Source organism: Sapajus apella, unplaced genomic scaffold, assembly GCF_009761245.1.
Source record: "Sapajus apella isolate SASKATOON/1434 unplaced genomic scaffold, GSC_monkey_1.0 scaffold130, whole genome shotgun sequence".
NCBI lineage: Eukaryota > Metazoa > Chordata > Mammalia > Primates > Cebidae > Sapajus > Sapajus apella.
In genome coordinates this window covers 1,123,832-1,151,727 of record NW_022437070.1, presented here as the reverse complement: position 1 = coordinate 1,151,727, position 27,896 = coordinate 1,123,832, and the positions used below count along the sequence as shown (strand labels likewise).

Genomic DNA, 27,896 nt, shown 5'->3' with positions numbered 1-27,896 from the left:
GATAGATAGAATGGAATAGGCAGGTGGAGGGATATGTATATTTTATATTTTAAAGAATATTGCAAAAATGCTATCCAGCACAGCACCTCCATTGGCAGTATATGAGGGAGTGGTAAATGGTAATAGGTTAGAATTGCAGCTGCCTTACAGTCATCCAGTCCACCTCTCTACATGGGTGAATCTCATGGACGTATTGAGTAAATGAAGCCAAAAATAAAAGAACCCAAATAGAATGTATGTTCTATTTCTGTAAAGCAGAAAACCAGAAAACTTATCTGTGCTAAAAATCAGGATAGTGGCCAGGTGCCGTGGCTCATGCCTGTAATCCCAGTACCTTGGGAGGCCGAGGAGGCTGGATCGCCTGAGATCAGGAATTCGAGACCAGCCTGGCCAATGTGGTGAAACCGTGTCTCTACTTAAAATACAAAAATTAGCCAGGTATGGTGGCACCACCTGTAGTTCCAACTACTCAGGTGGCTGAGGCAGGAGAATCACTTGGACCTGGGAGGTGGTGGTTGCAGTGAGCCAAGATCACGCCACTGCATTCCAGCCTGGGCGACAGAATGAGACCCTGTCTCGAAAGAAAGGAAAGGAAAGGAAAAAAGAAAGGGAATTGAGGGGAAGGGAGAGGAGGGGAGGGTAAAGGGAGAAATCAGGGCAGTGGATATCTTTCGGAAGGGAATAGAGGCTGGTAGAGGGCACGAGAGGATTCCTGAATGCTAGGATGTTCTGTATCTTGATCTGTGGATGCTGTTTACATGGGTGTTGTCATCGTGTGAAAATCTACCACTGTAAACTTCTGAATATATATTATTTTTCAATAAAAGTTTGGGTTTTCTTTTTAAAAAAAAGCATCTAGTCCCAACACTTTCATTTTAAAGATAAGACCCCAGGAGTTGAAGGGTCTCCCACTGTCTTGCCATATGTGGCTGAGGGTTTCTGAGAGCCTTGTGCGAGAAGCCAGAGCCCTGGCCTGCCTTGCCAAGACTGACTAGTGATGCTGTTGGCAGTTGGAAAGGCTGTGAATGTGTGACAGTCTCTCACCTTGAGGCCCTTGAAGAATAATGGAGTGTCTCAGAGCCAGCTGATGTGTCAAATGGCGTTTCTGGTTTTATAGCTTATGCTTTTGTGTTTAGGGCAGAAATTCTAGCATGAGGTCTCACACCCAGGCAGTAGACAAGCTCTGGAAGGTTCTGATGGGGAAAAGTTTGGCTCTCTGTTACTCTGGCCAACCTCTCATTCTTTTGTTTTTGTTTTTGACCAGGCTGGTCTCAAACTCCTGACCTCAGGCGATCTGCCCACACTCGGCCACAGTGCTGGGATTACAGGCGTGAACCACGCGCCCAGCCTCAGCCTCTCACTCTTGCTCCACCTCACTGCATCCTCATCTTTCCTGCCCTGCTGCCACCTCGTAATCCTTTTCAGGCTAGCCCGTTTCAGAAAGTTGTATCTGTTTTGGTAAAATTATTTGCTCAGAATAAAAGGAAAGCAGATTTCTGTTTCATTCTTCCTGGGCCTGCTTTGGGAGCGTGGTGAGTGGTGAATTCCAAGGAGTTGTTTGCATGGTATGTGATCCTGAGGTGTGGAAGATTCTCAGCATCCAGGATTCCTTGCTTTTCTGTGGGGGTTCTATCTGGAAACCTTCTGTGACTCAGAGCATAGTATGATGTTTGAGCACTTCCTGTGGTCAAAAACTGTTGCCTTCGGTTGGAAATTATGCTGTGTTCTGAGCACTTGCTAGCACGCACACACTGTTGACTGCTTGTGCTGGTAGCAAATCTATGTGGGGTGCCCTAAAAATGGACACTCTCTCAACAGAAAATTCCCCTTCGCACCCTTCATCGCTTTCTTCCCTTGCGCTTCCCTTCCTCTGTGCCCTCACTCTGACCTCAGCTTATCACATCAATCTTCCAAGCCCCATCTGAAAGCGTGCCTCTTCTCTGATGACCATCCTTGTTGGAGTTGACCTTGCTCTCCCTCCTGTGGACATCCATGCCAATTGTATGTGTCATCTGTTCAGCAGTCATCTCGTCCTGACTTTTAGCTTATCTTTTATTGTATCTAAGTGTGATCTAACTTTGCACCTTTATCTCGTCTTCCTGTCACCTTGTAAGAGGACACGACGGTGCTGTTAATTTTTGTGTCCCCCATGGGACTTAATCAGTGTCCTCCATGTAGTATGCTTTAATAATGGCTTATTGCTGTGATTCTGCTTCACAAATGCCACCAGATGCCATGCTGTATCATCAGAGATGAGATTATTTTATTTATTTATTTAGAGATGGAGTCTCGCTCTGTTGCCCAGGCTGGAGTTCAGTGGCACACTCTCAACTCACCGCAACCTCCGCCCCTCCGGGCTCAAGCAATTCTCCTGCCTCAGCCACCCAAGTAGCTGGGATTAGAGACGAGTGCTACTACCCCAGGCTAATTTTTGTATTTTTAGTAGAGATGGGGTTTTGCCATTTTGGTCAGGCTGGTCTTGGACTCCTGACCTCATGATCTGTCTACCTTGGCCTCCCAAAGTGCTGGGATTACAGGCATGAGCCACCACGCCTGGCCAAGATTATTATAAATTAAAATTTCAACTTGTAATTTATTTTGTGAACCTGAGCAGGTGACATCAGTTTTTTTGTTGTTGTTTGTTTTTTTTTTTTTTTTTTTGAGACAGGGTTATTTTGCTCTGTCACCCAGCTAGGGTGCTGCAGTGGCGTGATCATGGCTCACTGCAGCCTTGACCTCTTGGGCTCAAGTGACCCTCCTGAGTAGCTGGGACCACAGGCCTGCACCACTAAGCCGGCAACTTTTTAAAATATATTTTGTAGAGATAGGGTCTCACCATGTTGCCCAGCTGGTCTTGAACTCCTGAGCTCAAGTGATCCTCCCATATCAGCCTCCCAAAGTGCTGGGATTACAGGTGTGATCCAGCGTGCCCAGCCAGTGGCATCATTCTTTAAGTCTTCCTTTACACCGTAGGCCAATTTCCCTATTGAAAAACTGACAAAAATAATTCTCAAGTTTCAGCTGGTTTCAGCTGACCCTCTGAATGTGGGATAGTATTTGCTTGATAGAGCAGTTTCAGTTCAGCAGAAGGGCTGATGTGGCTCACTGGAGCTTATGGAAGGGGGTTTTACCAGGGTAGTAGGTGAATATGTGAATCCTTTGATAAAAAAGAAATGGTCAGAAGCCAACATGGACCCAGAGAGAGAACAAAAGTCTCCAAAACTCGCAGAAATGAAGTCTTTGGTAGCCTGTCCAAATATAGAGCATGGATCTAAAGTGATGTATTTCCCCTTCACATGTTTATTCGTTTATCATAGTACTACTTTTTCATATCCTTTTTGATTTTGTGACAATTTCTTTATCAAATATTCAGTTCTTAAAATTGAGTATTTTCTAAGATTGTTCTTGTTTTACAGATTTTACTTTCTTGTTTTCATATCAAAATTATGTTTCCTAAATTTTTACTCTCAAAAGTGCTTTAATAGTAGTAAAATTAATCTTTTTCTCTGGGTTTTGTTTGTTTGAGACAGGGTCTCACTTTGTCACCTAGGCTGGTGTGCAGTGGCACAGTCATGGCTCACTGCAGCCTCAACCTCCCAGGCTCAAGTAGTCCTCCCATCTCAACCTCCCAAGTAGCTGGAACTGCAGGTGCACATCACCACGCCCGGCTAATTCTTGTATTTTTTGTAGAGATGGAGCTTTGCTACGTTTCCCAGGCTGGTCTCCAGCTCTTGCGCTCAAGTGATTCTCCTGCCTCATCCTCCCAAAGTGCTGGGATTACAGGCATGAACCGCCACACCCGACCTTAATTAATCTTTTTCAACTCCATATCTCATTCCCATAATTGCTGTCTTTGCCAGAATATTCTTTAGCCTCACAATGTTTACTTTTTACAGTCCTAAAAGAATAGTTGAACACCTGTTATGTGCCAGTTCCGGTAGGTGCTAGAGGGTACAAGATGATTAAGACTATTCATATTGCCCCTAGAAGGACTCTTAGTCTTCTGTGGTCAAAACCAAATCAGTAAAGGAAATATTAGCCGGAAACCTTCCGTCTTCCCAACCTCAATACCTCACTTCACTTGTACATCCAGCAGCCTCTAGGGTCTACTTTGCAACCTTCCAATTTGCCATATGTGATATTTTCCGTCAGATCTTTTAAAGATATTTTTGGTTTTTGGTTTTCTGGCTTTTTGTTTTTTGCAAAATATATGATTTTTGGTCTTTGTTTAGTGCATTTTTACCATTCCATTGAGATTTTTATTTTATTTATGTCTAAAATGCAATTGAGGTCAGGCGCAGTGGCTCACACCCGTAATCCCAACACTTTGGGAAGCTGAAGCGGTAGGATTGCTTAAACTCAGGAATTCCAAGACCAGCCCCAGCAACATACCGAGACCCCGTCTCTACAAAAAATTAGAAAAATTAGATGTGGTGGTGCACACCTGTAGTCCTGGCTATTTGGGAAACTGAGGCAGGAGAATCACTTGAGCATGGGAGGTTGAAGGTGCGGTGAGCCATGATTGTACCACTGCACTTCCAGCCTGAGTGACAGAGCAAGACCCTGTCCCCGCCCCCCAAAAAAATGCACCCAGGCGCAGTGGCTCACACCTGTAATCCCAGCACTTTAGGAGGCCAAGGCAGGCAGATCACCTGAGATCAGGAGCTCGAGACCAGCCTGACCTACATGGAGAAACCCCATCACTACTAAAAATACACAATTAGCCGGGCGTGGTGGCACATGCCTGTAATCCCAGCTTCTTGGGAGACTGAAGCAGGAGAATCACTTGAACCTGGGAGGCGGAGGTGGTGGTGAGCCGAGATCGCACCATTGCACTCCAGCCTGGGCAACAGGTGTGAAACTCTGTCTCAAAAAAAAAAAATGCAACTGAACATCTTTGTAATGTATGGTCCTTCATTCCAAAGACTTGTCACCTCCTTTTTTTCCTCTTTTTTTCATGTGTAGTCATTATTGTTGCCTTACTTTCCAGGGTTGGTGGGATGGGGTGGGTGTAATAAGTTACCCAGTCTATAACATATCTGGCCTATCAAGTATAAGAAGCCAAGAAGATCCTGAGGAAACCTAAGGCCAGCCCCCACTGGAGAGATGACTGCACACATCAAAGAGGAAATTAGTGTCTCTCTGCCGTCAGTGTGCCCAGTGCCCATAGGCTGCAGGACTTTGTGCTGCAGAAGGGAGGGAGCTTGCTTGCTTGGAATCCGGGGTGGAGGCTTAGCCTAAAAGATACACTGGATTATCTAACAGGATGGAAGGAATATTCTAGGCGTGGAAGGTCCACTCAATGAAAGTCAGGTGGAGAGGTGAGAGGCCGTGTTGAACACATAGCCATATTGCCCTAAAATCCTTTAAACATCAGCCTCCAGCAATTGGACTTAGCCTGGGCTTTTCAGATTTTTTTTTCTCAGATCCCTAGAATTGTAAGGAAGTGCTTCTGCATGGGGAGGGGAAAGGTCAGGCCACAGGAACTCTGGCTCCTTCAGCCTTAAGGTTCAGTTTAGGATGTCATTCGGAAGAAGGATTTTCTCACTAGTGAGAAAGCTTGTCAGCCCTCACTGTTACCATTAGCGGGAAGATAGGGTTTGAAGGTTTTCATCCCAGAGTATCTGCTGACCTGTGTCAACAGCGTGTCCTCCACGTGGGGAGGGGGGTCTCTCCCTTGTTACTTTTTGCACTAGTCAACCTCATCAGTCAGTCCATTGTTTTACCACCTAAGTGTTTTCAGTCTGGCCCCTGCCCTGCGTTTTGTCTCTCACCCTCTTGGTTTACTGTCAGAGCCTCGTTGTAATTGGCCTTCCTGCTTCTGGTCTCATGTCCTTTCAGTCCCTTATCCATACTGCTGCAAATATCTTTCTAAAATAAATGGGATCACATCACCTTCACTTGCTTAAAACTCATCAGTGATTCTGCATCACTCCAGGAGGAAGTTTCATCCTATTACTTACAGCGGGATGTGGTCCCTGCCCACTGCCTAGCCCTGCCTCTTGCCATTTCCTTCATCCACTCTTAACTTCAGGCCGGATTAAAACTACACACAGTTCCTTAAGCTGCCATTATATTTCTCACCTGCACTGCCTTTCCATGCCTTTCCATTTCTAGAGTCCCTCCCAGAGTCCTTCCCTGACCTGCTCTGTGAGCCAGGGCTCCCCACTGTGTCTGTCACACCCTGTGCTTTCCCTGTGAACACGTAGCACACTGTATTCCAATTGTCTTCCTTCCTCAATAGATCCTAAGTTCCTTGAGGGAAGGGACCGGGTCGTCTTCATTGTCTCCTCTAAGCCAAGCATACAGGGCTCTAGTAAATGATGATGAATGACTGAATGGCATAGATACACTCCCAAGACCTCTCCCCTCAAAAGCTCCATTCAGTGCTGAAAATGTGGAATTGTAAACATAGAGAGGGAGGAGGAGGAAGATTCATATAACACTAAGGTCTTGAGCAAGGCGGCAGCATCTGGGCGGGAGCAAATGCCCAGTGTTTAGTGTGGGGGCAGAGCGTGTGTGTTGCTGATAGCCGGGGCGTTCATGTGAAACGTGTAGGTGGGATGTCTAAATAAATGGGCTTGGACAGAAGGAGCTGTGGGTCAGCAGAGGAGGAGGGAAGAAAGCAAGGGAATCTGCTGGCAAGGCTGCTGGGAAACCTGGTGTCCCCGAGCCGGAGGCCTCCACGAAGAGTCACGCATGTCCTTCCTGAGCTTGAGGAAATACCTGCGGGTCACTTAAGAATTTGGGTTCAAAATAATATGGAGGCTGCATTATTCATAACAGCCCAAAAGTGGTAACAACCCAGTTAACCCACTGATGAATGAATGGATAACAAGACGTAATGTATTCATACAGTAGAATATTATTCGGCTGTAAAAGGAATGAGGTAGTGACGTACTACAGGCAGTTGAACCTTGAAAACATTATGCTAAGTGAGCTAAACTAGCCACACAAGATCACATGGTCCATCATCCCATTTTCACAGAATTATCTAGAGTAGGCAAATCTATAATAGAAAGTGAATTAGTGGGCTGGACATGGTGACTCCCGCCTATAATCCCAGCATTTTGAGAGGCCGAGGCAGGCAGATCACCTGAGGTCAGGAGCTCAAGACCAGCCTGGCCAACACGGCAAAACTCCGTCTCTACTAAAAATACAAAAATTAGCCAGGCGTAGTGGCGGGTACCTGTAATCCCACCGCTGGCCTGCAGGAGAATCGCTTGAACCTGGGAGACGAAGGTTGCAGTGAGCCGAGATCGCACCATTGCACTCCATCCTGGGCCATAGAGCAGGACGGTCTCAAAAAAAAAAAAAAAAAGATTAAGAAAAAAGTAGGCCGGGCACGGTGGCTCACACCCGTAATCCCAGCACTTTGGGAGGCTGAGGCGGGTGGATCACGAGGTCAAGAGATCGAGACCATCCTGGTCAATATGGTGAAACCCCGTCTCTACTAAAAATACAAAAAATGAGCTGAGCATGGTGGCGCGTGCCTGTAATCCCAGCTACTCAGGAGGCTGAGGCAGGAGAATTGCCTGAACCCAGGAGGCGGAGGTTGCGGTGAGCCGAGATCGCGCCATTGCACTCCATCCTGGGCAACAAGAGTGAAACTCTGTCTCAAAAAAAAAAAAAAGAAAAGAAAAAAGTAGATGAGTGGTTGCCAGGGACTTTGAGAAGGGAGGAATTTGGAGTGGCTGCTCATGAATACAGTTTTTTTTGGGTGTTAATGACAGTGTTCTAAAATTGTGATGATACTTGTGCAATTCTGAATGTGCTAACAGCCATCAAATTGGATACTGTCAGTGGGTGAATTGTATGGTATGTGAACTATATCTCAATAAAACCATCGTAAAATAATACTTATAAATAAATGGAGGAAGGGTGGATAGATGTTTTACTCCAGGTTTGCTTCTTAAAATTTTTCACTGAGTCTGCAGTAGCTTTTTTTTTTTTCTTGAGGTGGGTCCTTGGAGAAGAGACCTCCTCTGACAAAGAATCCTTGCTGCCTGGTGGTTTCTCCTGTCTGGCTCATGCACGACTGCTTGAGGCATGCTCCGCTCTCAGGAGCAACCAGGGGATGAGGGAGACAGCACTAGTGTCTTCAGTGAACGCCTGCATCCAGGCCGTGTGAGCCACGACACACAGCCCCTTAGAGAACACTTGCTTCCTGCAGAGGTCTCGGGGCAGAGGATTGGATCAGTTCTGTCCTCAGAAACCACCGAGTGACTTGTTCTCTGTGGGTGTCATCAGCTCAGAAATGCAGCACATCTTTCCCAGGTTCTCTGAAGGAGATCTACCCATGCCGTCGTTGGATTTGTCTGCTGCAGGTGTTACTGGGCTCGATTCGGCAGCTTTGTTTTTCCATCTGCCCTCTGTATTTTCCTGGGAATGCTTCTGTGAATACCCTCTCCCACCTGCCAAGGCAAGGTGAGGCAGCAGCACTGGGAGGGCCAGGAGGACCCCTGCACACACCCCCAGAGCCACCACTCTGCCTCGGTTCTACTGTGGCTTCTCTGTTTCCCCTACTGAACCATGAGGAATTGGGGAAAGAGTGTCTCTTCTTTTTATCACCTGTGACCCCTAGTAGGCACTTGGGTATCTATTGAAGGAATTAGTGAATTCTTCTTTCCATGGACTGAATTAGATTGGGACAAAGAAAGAAAGTCATGGGGTGCAGGGTGAATTCTTGGGACTTGATCACTACAAGATCCCACCTTGGCTTAAGTCTGTCAACATTTTTCTTTTTCCTTACCCAGGTCTAAGCTATTTCTATTGGCAAGAAATTGCATACAAGCTGTGTTTCACTTCTTAATGCTATGGGATATTGCTGCTGCAGGGGCCATCCTTGGTGTTTGCAGAAGTATTTGTGATTTGAGGAACCCAGTGCAGTGTAGCGCAGGTAGCATGGGGAAGAGCAGACTCACCCCTGCAGTCTCTAACTTGAAGGACTGTGCAAGCAGGCATGTTTCTTATGTAGGGGGGCTTAACCTAAGGTCTGTGGATAGGCTATGGAAGTCTGAACCCCTCAACGTTACAGCGGAAATTTCATGTGTGAGCACACACCCAGGGTTACACATGCACTGTGGATGGTGCAGAGTCTCTACCTTTCATCGGGTGATCAGAGTGAGGGTTGTCTCCTCCCCTGAAGAAGTTAAGAGATCACTGTCCATCCACAGCATTTGTGGAAACTCTACCACTAATCCTGAGCAAGCCAGGATGATGATGCAGCCTCATTCTTAGTGGGGTTATTTTGTTTTTGTTTTTGTTTTTTTAGAGATGGAGTCTCGCTTTGTTGCCCAGGCTGGAGTACAGTGGCTATTCACAGGTGCAATCCCACTATGATCAGCATGGGAGTTTTGACCTGCTCCATTTCTGACTTGGGCCAGTTCACCCCTCCTTAGGCAACCTGGTGGTCCCCTGCCCCCAGGAGGCCACCATAATGATGCTGAACTTAGTGCAGACACCTGATCGGCATAGCCCACTACAGCCCAGAACTCCTGGGCTCAAGCGATCCTCCAGCCTCAGCCTCCTGAGTAGCTGGGACTACAGGCACGCGCCACCGTGCCAGGCCTCAGGAGGTTTATGATCCAGCAAGGGTGAAGATTTTGCCTTAACCCATTTAGAGCCTAGAAAAGGAGGCCAGGGAGGGCTGGAAGGTAGAGTTGTTGGGACTTAAAGGATGAGCAGAAATAGAATGATTGAGCCTGGATAAATGATCTTCTCTTCACAGCTCTCCGTGTCAGGAGACTGCATAGCTTCCCTGTGAGTCTGTGGGCCTCAAAGTGGTTATAACTGACATCCAGCTTGACTGTGCCCTGCCATTGGATCCTCTCCAAAACGGAGAGTCATTGTCACGTACACTGACATGACACACAGTGACAATAGCAACCAACAAACTGTTCCCATGTGGCAGAGTGGTAGAACCTGGTTCATTTCCAGTGTCTCACCTCCATGGTATGGATTAAAAATAGACAAACTTGGCGGGGCGCAGTGGCTCACGCCTATAATCCCAGCACTGTGGGAGGCCGAGGCAGGCAGATCATGAGGTCAGGAGTTCGAGACCAAGCTAACAAACATGATGAAATCCCATCTCTACTAAAAATACAAAAATTAGTCAGGCCCACTTCTGTGGTGCCAGCTACTCGGGAGGTTGAGGCAGAAGAATCGCTTGAGCCCAGGAGGCAGAGGTCGCAGTAAGCTGAGATTGAACCACTGCACTCCAGCCTGAATGACAGAGCAAGACTCCATCTAAAAAAATAAATAAATAAACAAATTTCTGGGGGTGTCAGGGTGTAATGAATGACTCCCTCAGTTTTATCCTTCCCTACAGAGAAGTGGCCTCACACACATCCATCTTACTTATGTTTTTATGTGATTGCAGGAAATAGCTCCCAATGTTAAGAACACTTTGATGGGTGATACACAGTTCTTCAGAAAATACCAACCCAGTTTTTCCTGGAACTGCCCTCAAAAAAACCCACCAAGCTTATAAATGGAAAATGGCTGCTAAGTGTTTTTTTGTGGGTTGGTTGGCTGGTTGGTTGCTTTGATATGGAGTTCCAGTCTGTCACCAGGCTGGAGTACAGTGGTGCAATCTCGGCTCACTGCAGCCTCCGCCTCCTGGGTTCAAGTGATTCTGTCACCTCAGCTTCCCGAGTAGCTGGGACTACAGGCAGCCGCCACTGTGCTCGGCTCATTTTTGTATTTTTTTAGTAGGGACAGGGTTTAGCCATGTTGGCCGGGCTGGTCTCGAAATCCTGACCTCAAATAATCCACCCACCTTGGCCTCCCAAAGTGCTGGGATTACAGGCGCGAGCCACTGCGCCAGGCCAGCTAAGTGTTTTGAATAAGTAATGTGCATATATTTTCATCTTTATAACTAACTGAGAGCGCATTACAGTGTTGTCCTGATGGGAAACGGCAGGACAAAAGGCCAACTATTTCTTGGGCTGATTTCCTACAGCTGTTGGTGAACTCCCAGATTGCTTAATCTCACTGGGAAGTGCTCTTTCTTTAGATGTAGCGTGCGGCACACAGCCTTTCGTGAGAGATACCAAAGCAGTCTCTGCGGGCAGCATGACAGGTGTGGCCCTGAGCAAGTGCCTTCACTCCTGAGTCTCTGTGTCCTTGACTGCAAAATGAAGACGAAAATCGCTTTCTTGCAGAGTGCTTGCGCATATTAAAAAAGATAATGTGTACTGAGTGCCGGGCTGGAGCTCACATTGCCAAGTCCTGTGCTCAGTGTTTCCATGAGTCTCATTTAAGCCTCATAGCAACCGTATTAGATAGCTGTGATTTCCAGTTTTCTGATAAGAAAAATGGGGTTCAGAAGGATGAAGACAGGAGCTGGGATTCAAACCCAGAGTCATTGCCAGCTAGCCACACTGCCTGCCTTCACTGGAATGACTTGAAGCCCACAGAAGACAAATCAGGGGGAGTCCTGGCCACTCACAGAGAAATGGAAACAGGAGGATAGTTTTTGATCCTGATCTCCTACACTGAAGATTTACTTCCAAACCTCTGTAACTGCCTGAGAGATTTTTTTTCTTCCTGACAAATGTGTATATTTTCTTTTCTTTTTTAAAAAAAAATTGAGACAGACCAGGCGCAGTGGCTCACACCTATAATCCCAGCACTTCGGGAGGCCGAGGCAGGTGGATCACCTGAGGTCAGGAGTTGGAGACCAGCCTGTCCGACATGGTGAAACCCCATCTCTATTAAAAATACAAAAATTACCTGAGCGTGGTGGCACATGCCTATAATCTCAGCTACGTGGGAGGCTGAGGCAGAAGAATCGCTTGAATCCAAGAGGCGGAGGTTGCAGTGAACTGAGATCACGCCACTGCACTCTACCCTGGGCGACAGAGCAAGACTCCCTCTCAAAAAAAAAAAAAAATTGAGACGGAGTCTTGCTCTGTTGCCCAGGCTAGAGTATAGAAGCATAATCACAGCTCACCACAGCCTCAGCCTCCCAGGCTCAAGCAGTCCTCCCACCTCAGTCTCCCAAGTAGCTGGGACTACAGGTGTGCATCACCACACCCAGCTAAGTGTATTTTTTCTAACACCACTTAAGCTTTCTGACACCACTGGATGTCTGTTCAGCAGTTTATTTAATTCTGACGCTAACTCCCAAAGTTAGCATTAGAATCCACAAATTCAAGAGCTCAGTCCCACAAGACTGCTCTTACTTCAGACACCAGTTGCAAGTACTGGGTGACTAACCAGAAGTCACCTTACCCACACTCTGTCCTGCTTGCCTACGGAGTCAGGCATTAGCATCCCATTCCTCCTTGGGCTCCGTAATTTGCTAGGGTAGCTCACAGAATTCAAGAAAAGACTTTACGTATATTTGCTGATTTATTATAAAGGATATAACTCAGGAACAACGAAATGGAAGAGATGCAAGGGACGGGATCTATGCAAGGGCGTCGATGCCCCAGGAGCTTCTGTGCCCTCTCTGAACACACACCCTCCCAGCACCTCGATGTGTTCACCAACCCAGAAGCTCTCCAGATCCTGTCGCTGAGGGTGTTTATGGAGTTTCCAGGACGTCCGCATGATTGATGAACTCATTGGCCGTTGGTGATTGAACTCAATCTCCAGCCCCTTTCCCCTCGCTCCCAGGGGTCAATGGTGGGGCTAACAGTCCCAACCCTCTAATCAAGATTTGGTCTTTCTGGAGACCAGCCCCCACATCCTGAACTATCTAGGAGCCACAAGAGTTACTTCATTATCAGGAAACTCAGATTTGTTTGGAAGGGGCTTTTTTTTTTTTTTTTTTTTGGAGACGGAGTCTCTCAGTGTGCCTGGGCTGGAGTGCAGTGGCAAGATCTCGACTCACCACAAACTCTGCCTCCTGAGTTCACCTGAGTCTCCTGCCTCACCCTCCCGAGTATCTGGGATTACAGACGTATACCACCACATGCAGCTAATTTTTTGTATTTTTAATAGAGACGGGGTTTCACTGTGTTGGTCAGACTGGTCTTGAATTCCTGACCTCGTGATCCCCCTGCCTCAGCCTCCCAAAGTGCTGGGATTACAGGCATGGGCCACAGCCCAACTGGAAGGGGCTTGTTAATGAGTAACAAAAGATACTTCTGTCGCCCAGGAAATTCCAAGAGTTTGGGGAACTCTGTGCCAGGAGCCAGGGACAAAAACCAAATATATATTTCTTCTTCTGCTACACTGCCCCATCCCCTCCCGCAGGGTTCCTAAATTTTAGACCTCGCTGGTGGGCTTCCCGTGGACCTCTGAGGGTGCTCAGGAGAGGAGGCTGCCAGCCTCTCCAGCTGGTATGAGCACCAGGAAGGGCCCAGCCCGGGCCTGGGAGTTCAGGGGCCAGTGTGCCGAGGCAGCACAGGGAGAGTCCTGGGCCTGCATGGGGCTTGTTCCTCGTAGTGCGCCCCGTACACGCTTTATCAGCTAATCTCCCGTGAGCCAGCAGAAAGCCCTTTTCCTGTCTTCCCTGCTTTAGGCTGATGAAGCTGTGAGTTTTATAGCATTGGATTGAGCAGATTCAGAATATTACCAAATGATTTCCCACTTGGGAAACAGCCACCCTACAAAAAACCTCTGTGTTTCCATCCACGTTCATCATAGCCACCACTTCCTAGAGCTATCATGAAGGAGAGCTGGCAGGACGGGAGCTGTTAAATTCAGTTATTTCCCTGCAGTCAGAGAGCCTAGATCTCTGTAATCCTGCCTTTCAGAGAAGGCAGCTAATTTCAGTGTAGACACTGTCATCTATCACTGTAACACTTGGACACACCAGCAGGCTTTATGTGAGTAATTGCCATATTTGTACTGCTTTGAATTGATGATAACGTGCTAAAATATGAGGTATACAGTTTCATATGCTGTGATTTTTATGGGGGTTCTCTGTTACTTAATCTCTCTCCCTCCCCCTATAATTCTAGGTTTACTAACGAATTGCTTTCCCACAGTCCAAATAGTTTTAAAACAAAGCTTCCTCCTTTTTTTTTTTTTTCTTGCTACCATTCCTCACCACCCTCCCGTTTTTCTGCTTGCTTGTAAGTTAAGCACAAGTCACTTGCATTCCAGAAATTCCCTGTTGCCATAAAGGCAGGCAGTCAGCTCGCCAGCTCTTGCCTGTTCCAGATAAGCAGGGTTCATTTAGCTTGTGACTCGGCATTGCTAGCGGATTTCCTCAGGCCCCAATGCCCTGATCAGAACAGTGTGCCCTGGCATGCCGCCTGGAGAGCCCATCAGCCAAAGAGAAGCAGAGCTTGTTTCACAAAGTAACCCTGCCCTTCCATCCAAGACAGAAATAGTCTGGGTGGCAGCCCAGGGCCCCGAGACAGTTCCGACAGGCTGCTTTGCCTGGCTGTCCCGGCTGCCCTCACCTTCTCCGTCGTGGGGAGCTCAGGCAGACAGGTTGCTCTGCCCTGAGCGAGCCAGCCAGGCCCAGGGCTTGTCCTGCCATATTTGTCTCAGCAGAACCAACAGGACAGTACAAAGGGACAGCAGGTTGGCCTGTGAGAGTGGCCCCATGGAGCAGTACCCACTCTCAGCCGCAGGACCTTCTTGGGCCCTCGGTGGAGCTGGCATGACTATGCCATCGTTTATCACCTGGGGAGCTCTGGTGGCCCTTGCTCTTGCTCTGTGTCTGTCCTTTTCACTCACACGCACACCTCCTGTGTTGCCTTACCCATGAGGTTTCACACCCAGCAAATCCCCACGCCTCTATAACCCTGTCACTTTCTCTGACCTCTGCTTTTTGCCTGTATCACCAAAGCCAATGAAGCACAGATTAACTAGCCTCTTTTTCTCCACGTTACACTCACTGTAAAAAACGTCTAAGACCCCCAATAAGGTCCTTCTGGGAAGCCTGAGCCCTGATAAAAGGTGACTGAGTAGCCCATTAGCAAGAATGTGGCCAGCTTCTGCAGAGGGTTTTGGCCCCTTGGGGATCCCAGCCACAGCCAAACCATGGCTCTGCCCAGTAAAAGTTAACAATCAGGTCTGGAGACCAGACTTCAAGCAGCACCTGACTGGCTGTGGTGAAACAATGAACCCACCGTGTCCCTAGTGAAGGCACCAGGAAGAAGGGAGGAAGAAGGCTTCTTGGGGAATGTAGAACCTCAAATACATCTGGAAAGGAGAGTAGGCATTGGATGCTCCAGCCGCTTGGGGGACACCTCCTCCATGCTGGCCCGCCTAAGGCACAGGCCCCTTGAGAACAAACACTTCTGTCACCTTCCTCCATCTCTCCAGCGGAGAAACTCTGCGCTTTTCTTCCTCTTTCCCTCCTTTCCAAAGACAGCTGCCGAATGCCTTCCCTGGTACTGGTTACTGTGCTGAGCCCCGTACACAGACGACTAATAAGAGAACCCTGCCTGCTCTCGTGGACTCTGGGGTCTACTGGGGACCAACATTAAGCAGCTAATCACACAAGTATCCAGTGACTTTCACATGCTGCTCAGGGCTATCCAGGAAGAACATGGAGCCGGTGCCTTGTGGTGATTGATTAAACACGGGCCCTGGAATCGGACGCCCGGGTGTGAATCCCAGCCATGCCATGTGGCTCAGTTTGTTCAGTTATAAAATGGGAAGAAGAATGGTAGACTACAAGTCACAGAGCTGGTGTGAGGACTGGGTGAGACAGTGTGTGTCAAGTGCTTGTGACTGCGCTACATAAATGTAAGCAATTGTTGGGAACGATCCTGTAACAGGGAACTTAATTTAGTCTAAGGGTCAGGGGAGACCTCAGAGGGAGTGTTGTCTAGCCACAGAACGGAGGTAAAAGTAGAAGGAGCAACCTGTAGGGAGGCCCTGCAAGGTCATCAGGACTGCAGTCAAGTTGGGGAGGGGATGGCAGGCAGGAGCCTGGTGACGGGAGCCCGTAGAGTAGATTTTATCGTAGATTTTAGGGACTGGGATCACCTTTCCTGCCTGAGGCTTACAGGCTTCTGACTCTGAGAAGTACTGTCTTAGGGAGGAGAGGCCAGGAAAGGTAGAGACACTGGCTGTGACTGGTGACATCTTTGCCTCCTTTCATGGGTCGTTGGGAATTGGGACCCTGAAGGAAGTTAACCTCTGCCCTCCTTAATGCTGTGACCCCAAGGAGCTTTTCTACTTGTGCCTGCTGTGGAAAGGAAGCGGGTGTTGACTGTGTGTGTGGTAGTGGAGTGTGTGTGTGTGGTGGGATGTGTGGGGTGGGGGTTGTGTCAGGGTATGTGTATGTGGTGTGTGGTGGTGGGGTGTGTGTATGTGGTGGGGGTCGTTTTGGGGGATGTGTATGTGGTGTGTGGTGGTGGGGTGTGTGTGTGGTGGGCAATGTGTGGTGGGATGTGTGAGGGGTGTGTGTGTGTGTGGGGTATATGTGGTGGGATGTGTGTGTGTGTGTGGTGGGGTGTGTGTGTGATGGGATGTGTGTGTGATGGGGTGTGTGGGGTGGGGGTTTTGTCGGGGTATGTGTATGTGGTGTATGTGCTGGTGGGGATGTCGCACACCTGCATTATGCTCACAGGCTGTTTCTTTGTTGGTGGGTCTTTAGCCTGTGAGATCCCTTGTTGTGGTGGCACCAGCTCTCCTCAGAGTCACACTGCCATCACCCCTGTGCCACTGGGCCTGCGTGGGCATGCCAGCAAAGTCACACTTCGGAGTGCGGAGATGTCTCACGTTCCTGGCAGGAGGGCTCTCCCTGCTGCTTCTGGCTTTGAACATTCACTCCCGTTTCGCAGAGCGCAGTCTGCCCACCTCGATTATGAGCCACACTCTTCCCCCAGAACAGGCAGAGCGTCCGCTCTAGGCTGGCCTCAGGTTCTGTGCCGGGGTGGTTTCTTAAGCCCAGCTGTTGAGATACGTGTTTCCCTGAAAGTCAGGGAAAGAGCAGAGCCTGCCGTTGGGCTCAGAGCAGGTCCAGAAGCCCTACTTGGCGGTTCATGGCAGCAAATGCATGGGCAGCTTCCGAACGATCGGCCAGATGCTGGAGCCATCTGATGCCCCAGACCTGGTGCGATGTCACGCCTCCTCCCTCCTCAGCCCTGAGATGTATGATGCGGCCTTGTGTGCATCCGCTGGCATTGGGACTGTACAAGGCCACAGTGCCTGCTGGTGGCACTCACACCCAGTCATCATATAGAGCGTTAGTGGCCTTCTGTCTTGGGGAGAAGGTCTGGCACGGGCAGAAGCAGGTCTTGACTGACAGGGGAACTACCCAGAAGACAGCTAACAAAGGGGCCCGGGATGGGCGGGGAACCCGAGTGTTCAAGGAATAGAGCAGCCAGAAAAGCACCCAGGCACCTCCTGAGCAGGAAGGCAGCAGGGGAGGTGGTGGGCACTCCTGTGACTTCAGTGGTAGAGCTTCGGAGGAAAGGTGCAGCGAGGAAACTTTCCCTCTGGAGAGAAGGCCATCATTCTTCTCAGGCCACAGATTCTCTCCTTCCAGTTGGTAGAAGAGAAAATTGAGTAGAGTGTGGCTGAAGAGGCGAGTGCAGCATCTGACTAGATAGACAAGGGAGAAATGGAAAATCTTTGTAAGCCATCACGAATCTGGCATTTATGGGATGTAGATCATATTTATGCATATCATATTTAAAGGAGAAGGGGACGGGGGCTAGCATAACGTTTAAAAGCACCACCAGCTGAGACAGAGGCTTTAGTTAGCCAGTTCAGATTCCAGCTCCACCACTTACCTAGTTCCATGGCCTTGGGCAAATGGCTTAGCCTCTCGGAGCTCCCATTTGCTGTCTGCAGATTGGTAGTAAAAATAATACTTACCTCAAAGAATCATTGGGAGGATACTCTGGTATTTCTAGTAAAGAGCTTAGAATGGTACATGGCATATAGTAAGTTCTCAGTCGGAAGTTAACTATTGTTGTTGTTACTGTTATGATTACCTCAGTGTGCCGTCCATTTGTGGTACTACTTGTTTTCATTTGTATAATTTCTTTTTTTTTTTTTTAGACAGAGTTTCGCTCTTGTTACCCAGGCTGGAGTGCAATGGCACGATCTCGGCTCACCGCAACCTCCGCCTCCCGGGTTCAGGCAATTCTCCTGCCTCAGCCTCCTGAGTCACTGGGATTACAGGCACGCGCCACCATGCCCAGCTAATTTTTTGTATTTTTATTAGAGACAGGGTTTCACCATGTTGACCAGGATGGTCTCGATCCCTTGACCTCATGATCCACCCGCCTCGGCCTCCCACAGTGCTGGGATTACAGGCTTGAGCCACCGTGCCCGGCCCATTTGTATGATTTCTTAATATTCACAGCATCTTGGCCGGGTGCGGTGGCTCATGCCTATAAGCCCAGCACTTTGGGAGGCCAAGGTGGGAGGATCACCTGAGGTCAGGAGTTCAAGACCAACCTGACCAACATGGTGAAACCTTGTCTCTACTAAAAAAAAATCAGCTGGGTGAGGTGGCGGGCGCCTATAATCCCAGCTGCTTGGGAGGCTGAGACAGGAGAACTGCTTGAACCTGGGAGACAGAGGTTGCAGTGAGCCAAGATTACACCACTGCACCCCAGCTTGGGTGACAAGAATGAAACTCCATCTCAAAAATAATAATAACAGGGAAGCTGGGGAGAGATAGCAAGGGGAGAAATGCCAGATGTAGGTGATGGGGAGGAAGACAGCAAATCACACTGCCACGTGTGTTCCTATGCAACAATTTTGCATGTTCTTCACATGTACCCCAAAACCTAAAATGCAATAAAATAAATAAATGGGGAAAAAAAATAATAATAACAGTAATATTTACAGCATCTTGACAGATTCATTAATGATGTCATTACTCCATTTGGGATGAGGATTCCTAGCCCCTGAGAGGAGAGGCAGTTTACTCTCAGGCACCCAGCCTAGCTGTAAGACAGAACCAGGATCAGAACCGAGGTTCCTTTGGTGTCAAAGCCATGCATGCTTTAAAGTGTTTTTCTACAGACTGTCTTGTTTTGGCCAAGCCCTCAGAACACGTCATGCCTACAGGCAGGTGCCATTGTTGAGGCTCGTTAAGAGTGTAGAGAAAAAATGCTGGCAGGCATTGTGCAGTGGATGGTGCATAGACAATCTCATTTATTCCATTGTACAGTCAGACGAGCCAAGGTCAGGGTCAGGATTCGAACCCATGTCTCCCTGTCAGCAGAACTCAGTTGCTCATCCACTTGCCAACTGGCTTTCCACTTAGATCATTAGGATAATAGCTACTGTCTCAGTGCTGAGTGCTAAGATCTCATTAAACACATACCACCATGGGGTGAGGTGGGAACTGTTATCTCTGTTATACATAGAAATGGAGACACAGTTGCTTTGATTTTGACCTAAACGTTCTCCTGCCCCCTTATCCTTCCATGTTCCATTGAGGCAAGACTAGGGGAGTGCCACAGTGTGGTCCTCAGAAGACACACTATAGACACACTATTAGCATTGGATGAAGAAGAAGGGCTTCGTGCCTTTCCACAGAGGTCAGTCCTCTTCAAGACCATTCGAATTAGAGGTCCAAGAGTTTCCTTCTCTCCCTGAGTGCTCACTACCCCTCCAGCCTTGCAGGTTAGCCTGCCTTAGACTTAGTCTTACACGTGTAAAAGAAAAAGTGAATGGTTTATTAGATGCTTCTAGCTTCCAGAAAAGTCGACAAAAGTTGTTAGTTAAGTCCTGCCTAGCACGGGGTGTTTGAGAGTACTAGCAGTGCCGATTAATTTGTTTTAAAGGACTAAGTGCTGAGTTTCTATATCTAAATATAGAAAGTGAAAAATAAGCGAGTCTGAGCTCGTCTTAGAGGAAGTATTGATTGATGTGTTGCTAGAAAGGAAACTTTGGAGGAACTGAGTCCTGGCATGAAGGAGCAGAGGCGAGCCCTGACGCTGGCCAGCAGTGCTGCTGCTGAGAAGGGCCTGCCTGTGGTCCAGGAATCAAAACCTGTTTGAACATTTTGGGAGATCAGGGTATCAAGAGAGGAGATAATTTTCCCTCTTGATTTCTAAGCTCCTGAGGGTCCTCTCTCGATTGTCCTAGTGCCTGCTGCAGGCACCTCTCAGGAGCAGGTGCTACCTGCAGCTACCACAGCTACCACAGCTCTGACGGGCAGTCAGAGGGCTGAAATACCAGTTCCTAGTCCAGGGGGAAGATCTCGCCACTCGCACTGGAGGGCTGCCTAGTCTTCCTATGTCACCAAAATATTTTTTGGTGTTTTGTTTGTTTTGTTTTGAGATAGTGTCTCACTCTGTCACCAAAGTTGAAGTGCAGTGGTATGATCGTGGCTCACAGCAGCCTTGACCTCTCCCAGCCTCAAACGCTCCACCCACCTCAGCCTCCCCAATAGCTGAGACTACAAGCGTGCCACCATGCCTGGCTAATTTTTTATTTCTTGTAGAGATGGAGTCTCGCTATTTTGCCCAGGCTGGTCTCGAAGTGCTGGGATTACAGGTGTGAGCCACCACGCCTGGCCTGCCAAAGTATTTTTGAGGAAGACCAAGACTGAAAACTTTGTAAAGGAGCCAAGTGTGGTGGCCCGCACCCAGAATCCCAGCACTTGGGAAAGCCAACGTGGGCAGATCACTTGAGGTCAAGAGTTTGAGACCAGCCTGGCCAATGTAGTGAAACCCCATCTCTACTAAAAATATAAAACTTGGCCGGGTGCTGTGGCGTGCGCCTGTAATCCCAGCTACTTTAGTGCCTGAGGCACGAGAATTGCTTGAACCCAGGAGGGGAGGTTGCTGAGATTGTGCCATGACACTCTAGCCTGGGTGATTTTTTGTTTTTAGATGGAGTCACGCAGAGTATGCCTGACTCCATCTAAAAACAAAAACAGAACTTTGTAAAGGAACTTATCTGCCTATGGATGCTCAGTAAGTATCTGTTGAAAGAATAAGGTCTCTCTTTGCTTTTGTCAGCTGTTTTTAAAATGCTTTATGAAAGTCATACATGGCCATGATTGAAAGATTAAATAATGCATAAGGCTTGTTTACATACAAAAAGCAGCAGTTTTTGGAAGTTCTTTGTTCCTAAAGTATCTGGTGTCTGTTTTGCCTGGTGTGTGACCCCGATTTTATGGACTCATAGAATTCAGGCATTCTGACTGAGGCTTCTCTGGAGGCCTTCGAGCTCTGGCACATCTTCTAGAATGGCACTTCTCCAAGTGTGGTTCCCTGGGCAGCAGCAGCAGCATCACCCGGGAAAGCTTAAAAATGCAGATTCTGAGGCCAGGCGCGGTGGCCCACACCCAGAATCCCAGCATTTTGGGAGGCAAAGGCAAGAGGATTGCTGGAGCCCAGGAGTTCCAGCCTGGGCAACAAAGTGAGACCCCATCTCCACAAAAAACATTTAAAAATTAGCCAGGTGTGGTGGCGCATGCCTGTAGTCCCAGCTACTCGGGATGCTGAAGTGAGAGGATCGCTTGAGCCCGGGAGGTTGAGGCCACAGCGAGCTGAGATGGTGCCACTGCACTTCAGCCTCCGCCACGGAGCAAGATCTTGTGTACAAAACAAAAACAAAGAAAAAATTCTTCAACTCCCCTCCAAACTGAATGCAAAACTCTGTGGCTGGACCCTCCTACCACCTGCAGCATAACAGGTCCTCCAGGTGACTCTGATGCATGCACACTCCTAGGAACTAGTGATTTCGAGCATAACAGATGGACGACGCGGGCACTAAAATCCCACAGGATTCAAATCCCATCTGTGTGACTCACTCACTCTCTGACCTTGTACGTTCCCTTACCTCCTGGCCTCAGCATTCCTATCTGTAGAATGGGATAGTAATCAGCGGTCTGGAGGGGTTATTATGAGAACTGCTATAAAAAGGCATGTAAGCACTTAGCATCGTGTGCCTCATGCAGAGTAAGCATTCGATAAATGGCTTACCATTATTGTTATTAGCTAGCTTTTTAAACAGTACCCCAATCAGATGGTTGTCTGGTGAGAAGAGATTGGAAAACTCTGGTCTGTCTCAATGAATGACAGCTATGGCTGTTAGTGGTTATAGAGAGAGAGAATATTTGCTCTTCTGTAATTGCCATTCTTGGTCGTAGCTCTGTCCCCTAGAGCCATTGGAACAAGACTTTTCTGCATGGCCGTGTTCAGATATTTGAAGATAGTGATCTTGGCTGTTCTGAGCTTTTTTTTTTTTTTTTCTTTTTTTCTTTTTTTTGAGACAGAGTCTCACTCTGTCACCAGGTGCCAGGCCGGAGTGCAGTGGCGCGACCTCGGCTCACTGCAACCTCCACTTCCCGGGTTCAAGCAATTCTCCTGCCTCAGCATCCCAAGTAGCTGGGATTACAGGCACACGCCACCATGCCCAGCTAATGTTTTGTATTTTTAGTAGAGACGGGGTTTCACCATGTTGACCAGGATGGTCTCCATCTCTTGACCTCGTGATGCACCCGCCTCGGCCTCCCAAAGTGCTGGGATTACAGGCTTGAGCCACCGCACCTGGCAGTGTTCTGAGCTTTTTCTTATTCTATTTCCAAAGATTAACTTAAACATAGAAGATATTTTGCTTGCGAAAATGCTGACAAAAACATAAATAAAAAATATAAAAAATCGAAGATATTTGCAGCCAGTAGAGAGGCCTTTTAAAAAAGAAGGAGAAAAAGAGAAAAGGCCTACAGCCAAGGCTCTGCTTTGGTGACGTGGGTCTTTGGAGATGTCTGGTAGGTAAGGATGCCTTTGAGTTTAAGGTTAAGGCTTTCTCAGATGGACTTGGGAGCCTGCGATAGACTTGGTTGGTGGAAGTCACTGCTGGTAAGAATTCTGCCTTCTGCTGCTGGAGGATGTAGGCCAGAGTCACCCCTAGAGCGTTTGCATGTTCGGGAACACTGGGGTGTTCCAGATACAGACGCCTTAATATCTAGTGTCTTTGCCCGGGGTCTGCCCCAGGACCCCAGCGTTTTTCCTGCTGCGGTCTCAGGCCTTTGGCAAACTGCCCCGCTCTCTCCAGCATACTGTTTCTCACCTGGGTTGCCAGCTCCCTGCAGCCTTGGTGGTGTCTGCAGCCTGCTCTCAGTTTTTTTTTTTATCTTTTTAAAATTGATGTCTAATTAGTAGCTATGATAAATTGCACTAGCCAAGCAAATGCTACCTCCCCTAAATTACGCCACGGTATTGTGTACGACAGCAGCAGGGTTGCTATTTTAAAATGGGATTGCGTAAAATAAACATGTGCCCAGATGACAGGAAGTACTAAGTTGATGATTAATTGATGCTCTGGCTCGGCCTCATGGTTTCCAGTGCTTCCATTTTTGTGACGATCCATCTAGTGAGGTTTCAGCAGGTCCGCACCGGCACCGCTGATAATTGCCAGATCACTAATTTAGAGTTTGTCTCCTGGCCTCTGATGCCGGGGCTGGTGGCCATTAGGAGGCAGTGCAGAGCAGTCCTCAGTCCCACTGAGGGTCAGGGTTGCCAGAAGGTGATACGCAGCCCTCGGCTGGCTGGGTCTTCTGCAGGTCAGAGACGGCCTCTCTACCATGGGACTCGGGAACGGCGACATTGCTGCATTATTCCGGACTCTTGAGACTTGTACTATTTGTCCTATCATTTACTTTGTATTATGGAGGGCTGATAACTGAGGGAAGGGGAAAAATCACTTAGATTTAGTTTAGTTTTGTTTTTCAAATTAGGAGATGAAGACTAGAGCCTGCTGACACATACGCAAGGCTTGCCCACATTGTCCTGAGAGTAGCCGAGAAAAGAGTCCATGGAAGAATTACTGACTAGGGCTGGTGAGCGGGTCTCGACAGCACAGCAGGTAGGGGTGTGCCGTCTCAAAAGCTGCCCGGGTGCTTAGGCCAGATGGCTTCACCCAAGTGTAGTACTGCTTCCGGGAGCAGGGGGCACTGTGGTCTGGACCCCAGCCTGTTGGATTAATAGGACGCAGCAGAAGCCTGAGCCAGGTGTCTTCTAGAACAGTAAGGAGGCAGGACGGTGGCAGAGGCCCTGGACTCAAACCACCCTGCCTTTAGCAGCTGTGATCTGGGGCAAGGACTTCTTTCCAAACCCTAGTTTTCTCATCTGTATTCTCCACGCACCCAACACCTCCTCCCATGAGGTGTGGGAGATTAAATGGCATCATCATTCATTTAATGAACAAGTGGGCCGGGCACGGTGGCTCATGCCTGTAATCCTAGCACTTTGGGAAACCAAAGTGGGTGGATCATGAGGTCAGGAGTTCGAGACCAGCCTGGCCAATATGGTAAAACCCTGTCTCTACTAAAAATACAAAAAAATTAGCTGGGGTTTGGTGGCGTGCGTCTGTAGTCCCAGCTGCTCGGGAGGCTGAGGCAGGAGAATTGCTTGAACCCGGTAGGCAGAGGTTGCAGTGAGCCAAGATCACACCAGTGTACTCCGGCCTGGGCAACAGAACAAGACTCTGTCTCAAAAAAAATAAACAAGCAAATGGTGGATGGCCACAAAGCACCTAGCTCAGTGTGCAGAGTGTGACCACTCTGGTTGGGAAAGTGCCAGCACTCCTCCCAGGCGAGTGCAGCAGGGGCAGCTCCTTCGTAACTAGGTGTTGCATGGTAGGATGTCCCTGGCGTTGGTCCATTAACCTCCTTTTCTCTGGGGGGAAAAGCCTTGGTGCAGTTAACAGCCTTTAAGCCAGGGAATTGATGCCTCTTGCTCCAGTGTTATCGAAATCTGAAGAAGCCTGGGACCCCAGAAAACAAGCAGGCCAGTTGCTTTTATCTTGCCTGATGGCTGCCTCTCCAGAGGCAGCAGTGACAGTGATGACCAACACGTGGCTCTTGGGAGCCTGACTGACTCCAGGGCCCGGTGCTCTCCACTGTCCACACTGGTTCTGGTGTTCAGTGGTGGCTTCCTCTCTGCGCCTTCAGCAAGACAGAGTCTCTCACAGTCAGTCCAGATGGGACCCAGGGTTGCTTTAGCCATGAGGTCCCATGTCCGTTTTCACAGTGACTTCACCATCCTGTAGACGAAGTCCTTTAGATCTTGATGGCACACAGTGGACCCCCTCTGCCGGGACAGGGCAAGTGGAATGAGTGCACAGCTTGGAATCCACTCTAAGCTGAACAGCGCTCCTCAGCCCAGGGGAGGATGGGGAGGGAGTGGGAGTCCATCTTTCACTTGATATTTTATTCTAACTTACTTAGTCAACTTTTACTACTTTTTTCTTATATCACACTGTATACCAAATAAGTTCCAGAATGAACACAGAATGAAATGATTTTTTTAACTGATAAAAAGAACAAGAAGGAAAAACCGAATAGCTGCTATACGAATAGGAAACACCTATTCTAAGCATAAAAACAAAGGAAGGCATAAAGAAAATGACTGGTCTTGAAAGCCCAAAATTTTTTAATTATAGACTTCAACCGATTCAGTAAACAAAATTAGAAGACAGATAAGAAAAAGGAAAAATGTAAACATATATAACATTGAGATAATTACCTAATATTCATAGACTTTCACAAGTATAAAAATAAGAACCACTGTAATAGGAAAATTAACAAGAACATGAAGAGTATATTCACAAAGTAAGGAACATCTATTTCCAATAATCTGTTAAGCTTTTACTGGTTGTTAAAAAAAACATAGTTGTGAGTTAATCTTTTTTTTTTTTTTTTTTTCTTTTGAGATGGAGTTTCCCTCTTGTTGTCCAGGCTGGAGTGCAATGGAGCGATCTTGGCTCACTGCAAGCTCTGCCTGCTGGGCTCAAGTGAGTCTCTTGCCTCCTGAGTAGCTGGGATTACAGGCATGCACCACCACGCCCGGCTAATTTTGTATTTTTAGTAAAGACAGGGTTTCTCCATATTCATCAGGCTGGTCTTAAACTCCCGACCTCAGGTGATCCACCTACCTTGGCCTCCCAAAGGCATCAGCCACTGCTCCTGGCCGTGAGTTAATTTTCTAATAGTAAAAACTTGGAAAACTCTGTATGTTTTATTTTTATTTATTTTTTTTTTTTTGAGACGGAGTTTCGCTTTTGTTACCCAGGCTGGAGTGCAATGGCGCGATCTCGGCTCACCGCAACCTCCGCCTCCTGGGTTCAGGCAATTCTCCTGCCTCAGCCTCCTGAGTAGCTGGGACTACAGAGACGCACCACCATGCCCAGCTAATTTTTTGTAGTTTTAGCAGAGCCAGGGTTTCACCATGTTGACCAGGATGGTCTCGATCTCTTGACCTTGTGATCCACCCGCCTCGGCCTCCCAAAATGCTGGGATTACAGGCTTGAGCCACCGCGCCTGGCTTTTTTTTTTTTTTGAAATGGAGCCTCACCGTCGCCTAGGCTAGAGTGCAGTGAGGCAATCTCAGCTTATTGCAACCTCTGCCTCCCAGGTTCAAGCGATTCTCCTGCCTCAGCCTCCCAAGTAGCTGGGATTACAGGCATGCACCACCACATCTAGCTAATTTTGTATTTTTAGTAGAGACTGGATTTCACTATGATGGCAAGGCTGGTCTCGAACTCCTGACCTCAAGTGATCCTCCTGCCTCAGCTTCCCAAAGTGCTGGGATTACAGGCATGAGCCACCGCACCCAGCCAATCCTGTATGATTAACAGCACAACTAATGCACACAAGTTATCTTTAGCTGCTATACTTTAAACAAAAAACAAGTACTTTAAAATGTTTAAGTGACAAAGAAAATGGAGGGCAAATGGGTTGAAGTATCCAGAAAAGTCAAACGAGAGTGTGCCGAGGCCCAGCCCTGTCTGCGGCGGGTGCCTCACGCACTTTCCGGGGCTTTCTCCTTCTGTCTTCGAGCCCCGTCCTCCACGTTCTCTGCTCTCCAGTTCTGCTCCTAAACCCTGCCTGTTTCTCCTCAGGACTGAGCACAGAAGGCATCTACAGGGTCAGCGGGAACAAGTCGGAGATGGAGAGCCTGCAGAGACAGTTCGATCAAGGTAAGGCACAGCCTGGGCAGGCGTCGGAGGCCAGAGCCAGTCAAGGCAGACACAGCTGTCTTGGTGGACTGTCTGTGGGACCTTGGGGCACTCCTGCCAGCACACACCCAAAGCCACGAGGTGCTGAGACTGAGAAAGAGACCATGTGTGGCCCCAGTGGGGAGGCGAGGGGACCAGGTCCTGTCAGTGAACTGAAGCACCATCCCTGCCAAGGCTGGGTCACGTGGGCCACTCCCCACACCACAATTCACAGATGCTCCTCCAGGTTGCCGGGCACGCGCCTCCCTCCCCACCCTGAAGAGTTTGGCCTCTCTGGCCATGCAGAGCTAGTTGCAGGCACATACTGTACAAGTCGGGTTGAGAGGTGATCCTGTTTTGCCAGGGCCTCAAATATACCCTCCTCACAAAGTCCCTACGCCAGAGAAGGCGAGGGACTGTTGTGTGAGGAGCTGAGCCCTTGGGATGCAGACCCAAGTTACAGAGCTCTTGGCTGGGACTCCCTTATCCTAAGCTGGGTCAGCATCAAGAGGCCTAAAGTCAGGCAGCCAGACTCTGCCTCTTGGAATTGATCACACTGTGGGATAAGAAGCCACGTCCCCCAGTGCTAGAAGCAAAACACACCAGAGCAGGGCACGTTCCCATTGGTCCGCGGCCAGGGCAGGAGGCATCACCCAGGGTACGCACCGCACCCACTCCCCAGGTGGGCGGCCCTGGCACCTTGCAGCATCGCAGTCGGGCTCAGCTGGCCGGCAGCAGGCAGAGGGGACCACACGAAAATCTGTGGGACAGGAGACATGAGGCCAAAGTGAGGGTAGAGCCCTCCGTGTGGGGTGCATTGGTGTATATGGAAGGTCCTGTAACAGCTTACCTCCCCGACAACGGAACCTGCTGCTGTCCACCTGTAGAGAGTTCTTCGTCATCAGGAATGCACTAAAGTATGTATGCAGCACGGAGGAAAGCGAGAGATGGCTCAGTGGTGCCGATGGCTGGGAAGGGCCAGAGAGAGAAAAACATGAGTCTATTTGCCCTCCCACCATAGGGGACAAGGATGGAGGTGGCAGTCATGGTGGTTGCTG

General features: G+C 48.5%; 1 protein-coding gene across 2 annotated transcripts in view; it reads left to right on the top strand.

The window, feature by feature from the left end:
- ARHGAP35 (Rho GTPase activating protein 35) overlaps nucleotides 1-27,896 on the top strand; it is a 134,646-nt gene that overhangs the window by 95,229 nt on the left and 11,521 nt on the right. For both annotated transcript variants that reach the window (XM_032262541.1, XM_032262542.1), the window contains one exon: nucleotides 26,743-26,820. In XM_032262541.1, coding sequence (XP_032118432.1) covers nucleotides 26,743-26,820 — 78 coding nt within the window. The remainder of the gene's footprint in view (nucleotides 1-26,742; nucleotides 26,821-27,896) is intronic.